The sequence below is a fragment of the Zonotrichia albicollis genome, chromosome 3, assembly GCF_047830755.1.
Source record: "Zonotrichia albicollis isolate bZonAlb1 chromosome 3, bZonAlb1.hap1, whole genome shotgun sequence".
NCBI lineage: Eukaryota > Metazoa > Chordata > Aves > Passeriformes > Passerellidae > Zonotrichia > Zonotrichia albicollis.
Window position 1 is genome coordinate 116,549,454 of NC_133821.1, and position 15,107 is coordinate 116,564,560.

The 15,107-nt window shown below is 35.7% G+C and overlaps 1 protein-coding gene across 4 annotated transcripts in view; it reads right to left on the bottom strand.

The window, feature by feature from the left end:
- ASCC3 (activating signal cointegrator 1 complex subunit 3) overlaps positions 1-15,107 on the bottom strand; it is a 261,720-nt gene that overhangs the window by 115,247 nt on the left and 131,366 nt on the right. For all 4 annotated transcript variants that reach the window (XM_074538569.1, XM_074538568.1, XM_074538567.1 and 1 more), the window contains one exon: positions 14,477-14,611. In XM_074538569.1, coding sequence (XP_074394670.1) covers positions 14,477-14,611 — 135 coding nt within the window. The remainder of the gene's footprint in view (positions 1-14,476; positions 14,612-15,107) is intronic.

Below are 15,107 nucleotides of genomic sequence, written 5' to 3' on the forward strand. Positions count from 1 at the left end.
AGGCTCAATCCATAACAGCATAATTTTCCTGTAGTCTCTTATTTCTCCCCAAACCAAAGCCTTTGTTATAGTTGGAATTCATATATACATAACTAAAATAACCTTATATACTTCTTTTGATCAAATTAGTTCTCAACTATTTACTAACACTAGTTCTATTTCATGATGAAAACTATGAAGCTTCTACCTAGAACATGAATTTGTGCATGGACAGCATCTTATAGAGCTTGTTTTTTTTTTTTCTGAAATGCTCTAGCTATATTATTTAGGTTGTTAAATATCACTTTATCACATATCCTTTTTACAGGCTTATTAATAGTCTTGGGTATTTCTGGCTATCTTTCACCCTTTAATTATTTTTGTTATGAAAATATCTGTCTTCATTCAATATCTCTTTTCTTCACAAGTGTGAAAATCTGAAATTTAAAGAAACTGGAACAGGTAGGAAAAATTAATAAATAGGGCTATGACTGCCAACTCAGTAAATCTGACAGTACTCAATAAATATGTGATGCAGAATCAAAGAATTGTAGACCTGTACAGCACTCTGAAAAGTACAGGAGTCTCTCAGGACAATCATCTTGGATATTTTCCTCAGACAAGAGATCTTGGTAGTTAGTTCTAGGAATTTGCCCCTTCAGAGGAACAAAATCTAAGGGAATACCTGAAAATAACTCTTACAGCTGTTTTGTAACTACAGGCCAATGGAGGAAGAAACTGGCTATGTTTTCAATGTTACAAAGCAGTAAAAACACTTTTTAACTAAGCCATAACAATCCAACAAAAGCCCAGAAAATAATTTCTGAGTGTAAGGGATCATTAAAAGAATTAAAAGCAGTACTGGTGTGTCTATATAATGGTGTATCTATATAAGTGTTTTAAATCCTTGAATCACTGGGACAAATTTGCATTTTCTTATTGCTTTCAGTTCCAGAAGCTTGCAGAATATCCACACCTGCAAAAAGTTAAACACTCTGCTGTGTTTTCTCTATGAAACACTATTTTGTGCTGTATTAAGTTGTGTCCTCAGGGCTTACTCCAAAGCCAACAGTCTATTTTCCATTAGTTTTAGTATGTTTTCCAATGAGATCCTTCAACTGCAAACCAGCTAGGGCTCTGCTCCATTATTCAGCAATACCACAGTTTAAATGAAAGCAGGGAAATACAATATAACAGTTTCAAACACTTCAGATTTCTGAATGTTGTCCTTGATAAACATACAGAGCACAATACTTGGAAAAAGTGATCGCTAGAATCAAAGACTTTGCCCTAGAATTCTACATTTGGTTACAAAAGTCATGCATATCAAAGCCAGAGGTACCCTCACAGAAAGAAAATGTGCAGCATTTTTCATCCTTGATGCAATGGCCTTTGATTCCCCAGCTTTTATTATTACTATTACAAAGAATTTTGAAAGGTTTTTGCAATGCTTTTGATACTCCAAATTCAAGAACCTCAGGGTTTGCCCTCCAGTACTAGGTTTTTAGCATTTTGTCAACAGTTCTCAATATTTTAGAACTTCCAAATATGCAAGTCACAGTTTTTGTCTTAGAAAAAGAAAAAAAGACAGAGAGGAATCCCTGACACATTAATTACTAACTAGAGGTCATAACCTTAAACACAGCAATAATGACAGCAAATTCAAGTTTCATCTCATAGTGTTAGCACTCATAGATCATACAACATCCCCAACAGAAAAGGACAGATCCTCAGAGTAGTTAGCAGAAATCAAGAAGGCATCTTAAAAATGCTGGTCAAGATCTTTATTTAAAGACATAAGATCTTACATTTCCTTATTTGGAAAAAAAACAAAACCATTATAAGTGAAAACTGAGCAGCAACCAGCAAACATCAGCCCTCAAAGAACCAGGATGCTGCAAGCTCTGCTGGTCACAAGGATTTTGCTGCTGTGCAGGGTGGATTATTTCAGCTCCTGCTGCGTTCAGGCAATCAGCAGATGCACACATAACATCTTTCCACAGGCAACAAGTTTTTTTTTTTTCTTGTCTGAAGATATTTTTTGATTGTTAGGGAAAAGTATTTTTTTCCTTAGTTTCAGCTATGAAAATTTTATTTTAGTTTTAGTCCTGTTGTATCTACTGGAGAACATGGACAATTTGCTAATTTTTCTTTTTTAGAACCCCTTTCTAAGCTTCATCAAAGCCTCCCCATATTTAAGGAATTTTCTGGCTGCCTATGTTGACATCCATTGACTCAAATTTTCACAATTTCTACCTTCTGTCACTGAAAAGACTCACCAGATGACTTGTACAAAAAACTTTGAAGTCCCTTTCATAGTTTTCTTCCAGACGTGGCAAACCACTACAATACAGCAAAACTTACATAAAAATAACTATTTTCAGTAATGCTTCAAACATGTTTCAATATTCTAATGTTTCTCAAGTTCTAAAAATTTAAAAAATTTTCATTTTTTAGCTTTGCTGGCTAAAATTAATTCTTTATCTAGTTGCATTGGTATTGTCTAGAGATGAAGGTCTGATAGGTGGAATGGGGAACATTAATTTGTTTAAGAATTCATAGTTCAGCACTGAAATTCATAAGTCCCCTAATACTGACACCTGCCTATCTGCACTCTTCCAGCATCTTCTCACAAACTCCATACTTCCAAATTTGCCTTCCATATTTTTAGCAATTTTATTTTCATTTCACAATACACAGTAAGCTTAATTTTGTCAACTACCAGTTTTCATTATAGTTCATGCCCAGCTTGTGTATACTCTACACTTGTCAAAAACATGATGCTGTTACTCTAGTTCCCATTAGCATAATACATAATTTCCAGTTCTAGTTTTTTACTCAAATAAGCCAAAAATTACAACATGGTACATTTAGAAAGATTTATCCAAATGCATATTTATATGATGTTCATTCAAAAAATCTTAGTGTGGGAAAAAAATACTGGTTTTCAGATTTTTATGTGTTTTGGGAAACACTCTATAATCAGGTTCTGTTGGTTTTGATGCAGCAATAAAAAGGTTTCTGAAATAACTGAGTTATTCAAAATAGATTTGGCAAATTTAGGCAAAATCCTAACTGGATTTTGATAAAGGTGACATGCAATGGTATCTGTACATTCTAAAGAGTAGCAGTTTGTGGCTTTATACAACAAAATGCTTTCCTACAAGACAATGATTCCCAGCAAGCAGGGATTCTTCTGATTCTTGTCTGACTTTTGAAATTCCAGTTCAAAGGATCTTAAGATGAATTCAAAACAACTAAAGATAAAAGAAGATATAACTAATCTTGCAGATACCGAGGCTTCCAGAAAAATATAACAGATATTCTAAAAACCAGAGACTGACTATACATGTAATCAAACTTAGACTGCAGAAAGAAATATATGGCAATAAATATTTGGCAGTTCTCTAAAAATGAATCTCCACAACTTTTCAGAAGTATGCTTAATTACTTTTTAACTTATTTTGTTTTCTCCAAAGCACCTCTGGCTCTCAGTATGTGGAATTACTGGAATGTGGATCAAATTGAAATCACTCTCTCTTTATGTTTTCCTCTAATTACTCATTCATTTAAAAGTCTTAAAAAGTGTGTGCCCATTTTCCAGTTCGTCTTAATTAGATGTCATTGCCAGCTTCAATGGAAAACCACTTCTGTCCAGTTCTGAACAACTCTATATCTTGTGCAAATAAACTAAAGGAACAGTTATAAAGCCCAATGAAATTTGCCTACACAATGGTATTTGGAGGAGTTGGAAGTAGAAAGTGAATGACAACTGAAATAGTCAACATATAGACCTAAACAATTCCACCAAACCATAATGAAACTAATATTTGAAAAACTTTATTATTTTGAAAATAAATGAAATCAAGAATATTAAATGAATTCCAATATTGTTTTCCACTTGTTAATAAAATGTTTTTAAAATGAAAACCCGAATCAAGCATCTAAACGTACCTTGGTAAATCTATTTATTTGCACTGATTCTAATCATGTTTTTAAAGAGACAGTGTGAGACCGTTTCCAATATTGCAGTGATGTTTTCTGTCATTTTAGGTGCTTATGAAAATGTATTTTTCAATTATAATGGGTCAGACCCTTAAATTTTTAAAAAAATAACAATTCAAAGCTATTCTATCCCTTCATTGTTTTACAAGATAAAAGAAAATTACATGAATCCTCAGGGAGCAAAGGGGACACAGTCAGTTAACAGTGATACTCTGAAGGAAAAACATCAAGCAATTCCAGAAGAAAGAACATATATTTATTCTACAGGATAGCTGCGAACTACAGGATTTGTTCTGAATTTTAGTTCAGTAAAGACAACTACAAAGGGTGTTCTCTGATGGCCTGAATCTTTAAAGCAATCTCCAACCACTTAAAAAAACCAAGACACTGCATCCTTCATTTACAGCGCTGAAGAATAGTACTTTGTGATGAACTTTTTAAAGTCAAGTGTGATTGCTAGGAAAAAACCACTAAAATAAAACACAATTCACCAGACCTTGCAAAATTTACTTTTTTTATTTACTGTAGAAGAAATCAAACATGTTTTCTAAAAGAATGTCAATCACTGAACAGCATCAAGCCTGTTGGAGAACAATATAATCACCATGAAATACAAAGTGCAACTGATCAAGAGGCATTGACTGTCAGCGTGCAATGCAGAAACCCTTCCAATTGTTATTGAGTTTCAATTATTACTCCTCATTGCTAATAATTCCTGTAGCTACACTATTTCCTGACAAATGAATTGCTAAGTAAATAGGATCTCTTAAAACACTATTTTTCAGTCAACATATGATTCCCATACAAAGGTATTAAAACTGCATGTGATCAGAATCATTTGTCAGCATGGTTTGGTGCATCTTATGCAGAAAAGGTGCCTGAAAATTGTCTACAGTCTTACTGTGAACATATTGCATAAGGTCACACACTGCAAACTAGAACTTACTGGCACATTTTGGAAAAGCAAGCAAGACCCAGGAGTCTAGGGATTGAAAGCAGCTAAAAACTGGCTGAAGCAACCAAGCTCTTTGGGCTGAAAAGGGGCTGGGGCAGGCAGCACTTATGCTGACTTGACTATTTCTAATTTCTTCTTTCTGGAGTGCTCACCTCTAACCAGGTATTGCCTGCCTTTTAGCCTTAAATCACAGAACAAAATGAAGAAAAGGGAGCTTTATCCATTCAAGATAACTCACATATTTTTAATATACACCTGACCTGATTACACATGGTGAAAACAAGTGCTGGCAGAAATGAAAAGCGAGTAGTAGGCTGTGCTGCTGAAGTACAAAGAATGCAGTCCTGGTCCCCAGACTTGTGAAAATTAAAACAGTCATACTGGTTTTGTTTTTGCTTTTCCCTCCCAAATGTCTCAGAAGTTGATAATTTGTTTTTTTATCATTAGCACAGCTATTCAATATCCAAATATACTTGATACAATGGATGAGATTTCAAGTTGAAATCCTCTTATCCAGGGAAGCTGTTGATTAATAACTACTGGGAAAAGATATAGCAAACTTTTTGATCTGGATTACATGTTAAAGCATCCTAATAGCAAACTGAAGGAGATTTTCACAGTCAAGTTAAAAAAGGAATGTTGTGTGTGGCTTTTCTGTCTCAGTGTCCAGAATGAAGTTAAAATTTCAGGAAAGACAAAGAGATCACAATTGCTGATGCAAAAAAAGCTAAGAATGCATAGGAAAATGGGAAGAGATATTAAAGCTTTAATAAATTCATTTTTTAAATCAGTTAGTTTTACAGTAACATCAACATTTATGCTGATTTTAAAAGAAATACACATATGCTGCTACTGACTGTGCAAACCCCTGATGTAACTGCAGCATCAACCAAATAACTTGTTAGAACTACTCATTACAGCAAGCAATGTCATAGCCTGACATCAAGGAACCTCTATTAGCCTAATATTCTTCCCATACCCCACAGAGAAAGAAGTTTCAGTATATTTTAAAAGTCTTAGATTTAAAGAGAATTACCTATTAAAGACATTCTTTTAAACAGTATAACTTTGAATTTCAGTTTCTATATTTTGAAGCACTAATAAAACATTTAAACAAATTTATTTTCCTTAAGGTCTGAATTTACCGAATGCAAAGACTGCACTACCTTGCAGAAGACTGCAGTAGACTTCATTAAAGGAGAGACGTTTAATCATGTTATAAATATGACAACAGTTTCAAATGATCTTACTAAGCACATTTAGTATTTAATAGGAATTTTGTCAACAATGAAAGGGGATGCTATAGGCAACACATTATCCCAGAGATTATCAGAGCATTTCCATGGAGGATTAGTAAGAAAAGGCATTAAATCTTATATTTACAGTGGTTAAATCCATTACTGATTTTAACCTGAATAACTCTGAAATAGCTGAGAAGCTCTGTACAAAAGCATAAAACCTCTTTCAGTAGTTCCCTGAAGAAAAACATCAGCACCCCTGTCAGCTGTATTTGCAACCTCAGAGATCATTCTAGAAAAAGGTTTGCTAACCCATTTTTCTTGCAGGAGATCCATTACTAATGCAGTGCAGCTTCTGGAAGTAGAACAAATATTCATGAGGTGGCTTTCCAGTGATAAACAGGATGAAACTAAGCATTGTTGCATATCAAGCTGACACTCATGATAGATAAAACAGAATATACAATCAAGCCCATAGATTAGTGGGGGGGAAAGTCCATTTTATTTTTTCACAGCATAGCAGAAGACTGTTACTTGTTACATCAGTGCTGTACCATCAGAGCCTCAGAGACAAGAAGTCTGAAATCCTTGGATAAGAGACTGGTTTTCAGAAATACAGCTGATAACAGAATTCAGTCTATACCATATAGTTTATACCTTCTGATTCATAATAAAAACACTAGAAAATTCCAGCAGGCTGTAAACAATACACAGGACTACACAGAGCATCAAGCTGAAAGTAGAACTACAAACTTAAAGCTGTGCAAATACAATTTCCAGAATGACACATAAAAAAGTAACTATTATAATAACAAAAATATACATCAACCTTCAAACGGTTTTCCTTTTTAAAGGTCAGGAAAAGCAAAAGCAAAAAGAAATTTACTGTTTCTGTCAACTTTTTATTTCAGTTTACAACAGCTAACACTTAGTTTTAATATCTAGGAATACTGCTAAAAAAACTGAAGGCACTATTTTTCTATTGCTCACAATATATCCCTCCATAAAAAGGCCTCCCTAAAATCGAAGTGTCCATCTGAATAACAATGCTAAATTCCACAGCTCAGGATTCATTAAAACAGTGGAACTGTTGTAGACAGAGCACATTTTTCTTCAACACCTGATTTTTTAGGATCACATCTTATTGTGAATTTTGTCTCTGACCTTCAAGCAGGACTACTGAATAAAATATCCCATGAAAGAAATACAGAGCACTTTGCTTCCTTCTCTGAAAGACAATTAGCAAATATTTTTCACAAATAAAAAAATATAGTAATTATAAAACAAATAGGAAACTTCAATATATGTTTGACATTTATTATAGCTAATGTATTTGAATACATATCCTCATTTTATTTTTATAGTTTTTTTAATGGCATATCAAATATTAGATACGTTATTAGTAAAACAAAAATAAAATTAGGATTGCTCTGAAATAATTAAATGTCAGGCAAATGATTACACATTAAATATTTGATGAATACTCTCTAAAAATTAATTTCTAATAGTTTAAAAATGTTTGACAGATAATTAAGAGAATTAGTAATTGCTTGGATTTTTAAGGCCAGTACAGAATACAATGCTATTAACTATTCTACTTTTTCAGTTCATCCTGTGAAGTAGCCTTTACTTCCATTTGCTGTGTCTAGACTAGAACTGTTTGAGTATTACTTATTCTTGTAAGTCATATACTGGATTTCAGATGATTCTAAGTATGTTATTTATCCATTACAGCAAAAACTACATACAGAATACAAAATAAGGACTCTATTACATTATCAAGATTATTCTCTGCTGGGTATTGCTAAATTTCATGTCAAATGAAATGGCAAGACTGAATGGCCTGTAGTCTGCTAAATTTAGGAACAGTGCCAATAAACATCCATTTATACAAGATAGCTCTTGTCAGACAAACATGATATTATCATTATGAAGCTTAGATTAATCACTCTGCATCACACAGCAGTGATATAATACAGTTAAACTTCTGTCAGAAATTTCATTTATATGATGCAGCATTGGCAATTAAGTACTATATAAAATTAATTTCATTTATTAAAGTGATTAAAACCAGGCAATGATGACTGAAGAAATTAATTGTATACAGGAACTTTTACATGACAGAATGTCAATGTCTTCAGAGATCAAATTTGACCTATGGATATTTAATATTTGTACCAGTGATCAAAAACTTAAAATATGAACATGCTGATTAAAGGTACAGTTTGGAAATAGAAACACTCTGAAGGAATGGCAAGTGCTTGCAAGGACAGATCAGTTCCACACCACCTACAGATGACCTTGGAGGTTTCAGGAACAAAGAAACCAGGTCAAGTTTGGAGAATAGATTTTAAAAAGAACCTAGAAGAGCTCTTAAAAGTCGTGTTTTATCGTGTTAATACTCAACTTATTGCATAAAATGTATCTGATTTATAGTGTAAGGTGTAAGAAATGCTGTGCCAGGTCAGACACACAGTCTGTCTACAGCAATAGCTGCTTTGAACAGCAAATGCCTAAGGAAGAGGAGTGTGAATGCTCTTCCCAGTATTATCTCTTGGCCCCTCTAACTTTGCCACTGAAAGACTTCCTGAGTAGCTTCATTTACCTCTAACAACAATAATTTGCTATTTCAATTAATAAAAACTTTCTCAGGGAAAAAAAATTTAAGTCAATGAAGAGAACTAGCATAAGACCATGGGTCTAGAGCTCTAGGCAGGCCAATTCAGACATGAAGAATTACACATGTCAAGGCTATAAACATTTTAGAAATTGTTACTGGAGCTCAAACAGAATTTTGTGCCTTGCTCAATTCCCTACATCACATTATAAACATCTCACAACAGCTGGTCCTTCTTGTACACAAAAACTATGAATTCATTAGTGTGTCCCTGCAGTATTTCTGCAGCTCTGATTTGTTCTGTTTAGAACCACAGTTGTCTGCAATAACATTCTCTTTTTTTTTCTTTCCTAACAGTTGTAATGGTAGAAAACTGTACAGATACAATTCCTGATGACAGTCACTTAAGCCTGTAAGTGTGTGTACCCCTATGTGGTACTGAAGTTTGTACCTTAGCCAGCAAACCTCTCCAGCATTAGAGTTACCATTGAAGGAGAAAACTTCTGCACTTCCAGGATACCTGAATGTAGCACTGTACTTGATTCAGGCACTGCTATTCCAGGCTCTGGGGTCTAATTCCAGGATGGGTTATTGGAAAGAAAGCAGAAAGTTAAGGAAAATAACTAACTTCTCTATATCCAACTTGACTTCACTGTGCCTTGTGTCTTTCTTTATCTGTTACACTTTGAAATCTTTAAAAATACTGGCACTGAAAGCTCCTATGACAAAATACATGATGATAAAACCCTTTGGTGAGATGCACATACATTACTGCTCTTAATATAGCTACTTCTGTTGGAAATATTTACTGCTAAGAAAGAAAAAGAAAATTTAGATTGAACAGTAATAGTTTTAATAACAACCCACCACATGCTCTAATCACTGAAATCTTTGGTGTACTCATAAGTCTTCATATATAAGAGCCTTAATTGCTCAGAGAAATGTTGATGGCATATTACTCATTTTATGATTATTGATGGCTGTTTATGCACAGTTGCTGCTTTGGCAGACTATATATCTTATCTGATTAGTATCTTTATTGTGCTAACTGTATATAAATAAAAATATGTCTCAAAGATACATGCTGTGACATAATTATTTCAATACAGTATATTCATATTAGTTTAAACAGCAAGTTTCTGATGAACAGAGAACATAAAACCACAAATTCCCTCAATATCTTGAAAACTGCCTTTGTAGACCATAGTTATTAGGTAACAGAGCCAGAATCAACAAAGTAATAAATTTTTATTGTAAATGAAATGAATATAATTTAGCTTTGTTTGTTGAATGGATCCTGAAAGAGGACAAATGGAAGTATGTTGGGAAAAGTCACTGGGGGTGTTTTGCTACTGACTGCAGTATGACTAGGCCTTCACTCTATTTTTAGTATTCCCATTACTGATTTATTTATATGTGACAGTGAAGGAAACCTTAAGTACACTGCAGTGTCTAATTTGTGTAAAATACTAACAACAGTAATAAAAAATAATATTTTCCCCAATATCTAGATCACACTTACATGCACAAGAAGTAAAATAATCGAAATTTACACTCATGTAATATGTGCATATGACATGTGCTGATCATTGGAAGAATTTCAAGTTCTTCTGTCTTTTCACAGCCATTGCAAGACTCAAGACAGACACAAGAAGATTATGTCATCCTTGGTTGAGAACACAATTCCCTCTGATTCATTGCTACATGTTGTGGTTTAGGGGTGATACTCCCCAATTTACTGCTCTCCACTGAGAGTCTCCAAACCATGCACTGCTTGCTTGCTTCTCCCCTGTTGCCTTCAGATACAAGGCAGGCGGCCTGGTTTCAGGAAACAGCACGGCGGCCCATTTCCCCAGGGTCGCTCGGGCCTAAGAAACACGGGGACACCAATATGGTGGAGGATCAAAGGCCTTTATTCTCTCTTCCCGTGGGGTTTTGTCGGATCTCAAGATCTCAGTCCTGAGATGCTGAGCCTCTGAGACCAGCTTGGGGGGCTCGGGAGTCCTGGAATGTTGCCAGAAGTGTCTGATAGCTGGACTTTAACCCTACACAGGAGACGACAAGGATGAGGGCTTCACAGGGTGAATGGTGAAGGGATTAGTTAATTAGAGAGTGAGACACAAGGTTTAGGATTTATGTACAGGGGGGTTTAGAGGAGTAAGATGGAGGAATTGGGGTGTGTCCTGCCCTCCTTCTTCTTCCTCCTCTCCTCCATCTTCTTTGGCCACGGTGGCACCTTTGGATTGGTTATTACTAAGAGTACACCGAGTTATAAGAATAGATGGTATTGGGGAAAAATGATAAATATTGTACACGTCACAATGGGTATAAAGATAGGTGCCTGCCCCGGAGGGCAGAGACAGTGTGCCCATGGCTGACTGCTGAGCAGATCTTTGTTAGGCTGAAAGAACATCTTTTAGATAAACAATTAATAAACATAAAACCAGAAAGAAGAACTGAAGCCTCTTCTCGTCTTTCGATACGCGGGCTGCCCCAAGGCCACCCCGGGCCTTCCAGGCCCCTCAAACAGCCGAGATAAACCGGACAGGGTTTTATAGTCTAGGGGGCTTCTACGTCAGGTGGGGGTCTGTCCTTACCATCTATGGTTAGTAGGGATGGAAATTTACCTGGGCAAGTGGAAAGTTACCGGAATCCGGTTTAGGGGGCTACATTCCTATGTTAATTTTCTTATCTAAGGGGGCAGGGGCCCTGTCTTCCCGTAACATCACGAGATCTTCCGAACGCCAGGCCCTACCTGCTACACTCCCCCTCCCACAGCCTCCCCTTGCAGCTACAGAGAACTGGAGGCAAAAAGGTGAAGATCATGGGTTGGGATAAGAACAATTTACTGGAAACAGCAGTAAGGGAAGAAGGCAAACAGTAATGATGACACAGGGCACAGGACAGAGGGGAACAATTCACGTGTGACAGCTGGCACTGGTGTTACCAGACTACTCTGCTGCACCTACATGACCAGAGGGATCCCCTCCTGTCCAGAGGACACCCCCTTCCCTCTGCCCCAACCCAGCAATGATGTGAGTTGGCACAGAATAATCTCCAGGTCCTCTCTTGGCTACTGAAAAAATTAACCCAATCCTGGCTGGAACCAGGACACTCTGGTCTTCATGCCTTTTCCTTCTTATCTGGTTATAAATTTGTTCTGTTACTGACAGTCACACTTCTTGTTCTTGCTTTCCCAGGCAATCATCACCAGCCTGGTTTGTAAGTGCATTTTGCCTCATCTTCCACACTCTTCCTAGGTACTGATTTATAAGAATTTTTAAAATTCTGTTGGGAAAGATTCCATAATTTTGCACATTACATTTTCTTGCCTCAAGTTTCTCTGTAAGAACACTTGGAAGTGTGTACCATTAGTACTGATCTTGTCTACAGCTTTTCCTGAAAAACGGATGATGCTTATATTTTCATATTAAAAGAGTAGTATTCCCACACAAGAATTCAAATTCTCTTGGGAGTTTGCTTAGAATAACAAGTACATTTCACATGAACCTATATAGTGACAATATTTTACTTGCGTTTTTTATGAATAGCACGTAAAGCTTACAATTTAAGTACTCACTTTCATTTACCTCTCTCTTTCCCAGTTCCTTCCTCACTTCCTGAATCATGATGCCAAGTCATCACTCTTTTCAGTGATGTTTTCAGTCTCTCTATTCAAGCCATTTCCTCAGTGTAAAAGCAGAGAGATTTGTCTGATTCATGGCAGCTTCCCAGAAGATTCTACTGTGTAATTCTCTAAATAAGCCAAAGACTGCTCTCCCAAGTCCTAAGTCTCACTGTCTACCATCACAACCTTCCTCTGAACACTGAACTCAATCACTACAATGAAATTTGCCATTCATGGAAATGGCTGTCACCAATTCTTGAGCAGCAAAGTAGGGGTCTCGTTGGACTCAAAAGCAGTCCCTAAGTGCAGCATATGAACCTCATGGGTGGCCTGAATAATGTCACTATCCCAGATAATGGTTGAAAATGAAGTGGGGAGACTTCTCCCAGTATCCAATAGAGTAAGTCAGAACCACTATGTCTGCCTGGACAGATAATCCTCAACAGATCCCAGCCAGAACCTCCCTGTCCCTTCCTTCCTGCTCCCACCTAGAACCAGAGAGGAGCTGCACATGTCCAGTTTCACTGTGGGGCTCTGCACAGCCAAAGATCAACCTAACAGAGAACACAACTCCCTCTCCTCCACCTCCCTGTCTGTGCTTCCCAGTCGGGTGCATTCGATGCACTGCCCCAGAGATGGAATCTGCTGCTATTTCCACAAGTAATAAGCATTACAGAACATCAAACCACATTCATATCACACATATTCCAAACAGGTTTAGAACTTCCCTCTGTGACAGTTTTTTGGTTTCCATTGACACAGGAATATGCTTTCTAATTAATTTAATCTAATTTAATTAATTACAGAAAAGTAAAACTAAAGACACAGGAGCTGTTTTCACTCACATACACAGTGAGTTGGATGAATACTTCTTTGACAGATATCTCACAAAATTTGCACTGCTGAAATAAGCATAAAATTTTTCTTAATTTCTTTGGCAATAATTTTGACTGTCTAAATAAGTACTAGCATTTTCAGTAGCTTAATTTTTTCTTGTATTAACATTAAAAAACTAACATTATTTTTAATAAATGAAGAGTTTCAGGTTTTTTTCCGAAGAAATCTAATGAAAAAAGGTTCAGCATTAATTAGTGCTATAGTAGAAACATGGGGTCTTCAAATTTGATGTTATTTTTATAATACAGCAGATACTAGCATCTACTAGAAAAATAGGGGCTTTAAAATATGCTATGATATGATATGAAATATAATGATATCAACTTATAAGAGCATAATTTTAAAATACTTATTATAGCTCTCAGAAGCACCTTGCCAAAAAGAACATAATTTATCCTGATTTCTCCAGGTTTCAGAAATCTGATTCTGCCAACTGTAACATCTATGCTCCATTCATAATTACTACGACTGAATGAATCTTTTCACATTCTCTTCAGAGGTATATAATAAAGTAACATATTTATTATAAGTAACAACAGACATAAGAACCTAAAACCCTCAGAAGATTGTAATTCACAGGTCCAGAATACTGAAGAGTTTATAGATATATTTGCCAGTGTAAGAAAGTATATCCCATAAGTATTAAAACTTTTACAGTAAGTATCTTTTTAAAGTTCATGGGAAGAAATCAATTGTGGAAAGAGAAAGAATCTTATTTTTCATGGGATCTTAAAAAGACACTGCTAAATCTAATCTTTAGACTTCAGTTGATATCACCAAATATAAATGCCACACACAGCACAGAATTAAGAATTGTTATGGAAATATTCTTTCAGCAGATATAATGGCATATTCCTTGAAACTGGTGGTTTAGAGACTTCCTTAGCTGCAAACATGAAAGTTACTGTCAAGTAGTACAAGCTGCATGAAACACAATTATCAGCTTTATCTTAACAAACTGAAAATAACAAGACTTTGCTCCTCCTTTACTATTACTCCCTCTGCTCCCCTATTCAATTCAGCAACCTCATGTGACTTTCAAAGCAAAATCTTCCCAGAAGCTCAAAAATGCTGCATCTATTCCCATGCTGGACTATCTTGAAAAAAAATATCAATTCCAAGACTGAAAAGACTACCAGTGTAAATGATTCACTTACCTGTTTTTCAGCTTGTCCATATTCTGACCCTTGGGGTGACAAGAAGTGACAAATATGACCATTGTTTTTTGCTTTTTCTCGAAGAGCCATAGCAGTTCGTACTGTAGCATTTCTAGCATGAACAAACACCATCACCTTTAGACAGAAAGAAACAGGGCCAATGAGAAATAATAAAAAAGGTTTAGTCAAATAATGAAAACTTTATTTACAAAATATTGCCTATGGGAATGACAAAAACTAGGTAATACATGACATACTGATGAAAACTAATGCCATTCAAAGGCAATTAAAGGATGATCCTGCCTACATTGTTATTCAGTATTTTCAAAGAGCTTTTGAGGAGATTGTATCTTTTAAAAATTCTTAAGTCCTTAAAAATAGAGAACAATTGTTGGCCATAAATAGTTCATGCTCACACAGTACTAAGATTAACACTGATGTAAAGAGTTGTGTTATTTGACACATCCTAAATGATCTGGAAACAAATACTGGGCTGATAAACATTCTGATGCTACAACTTGGCTCGTGAGAAAAGAACGACCAATCAAACAGAAGAGAACTACTCTGCAATGCTCACAGTTAAAAGCCCACAAGAATATTACCACTGTTAACAGCAGGACCACAAATGTAA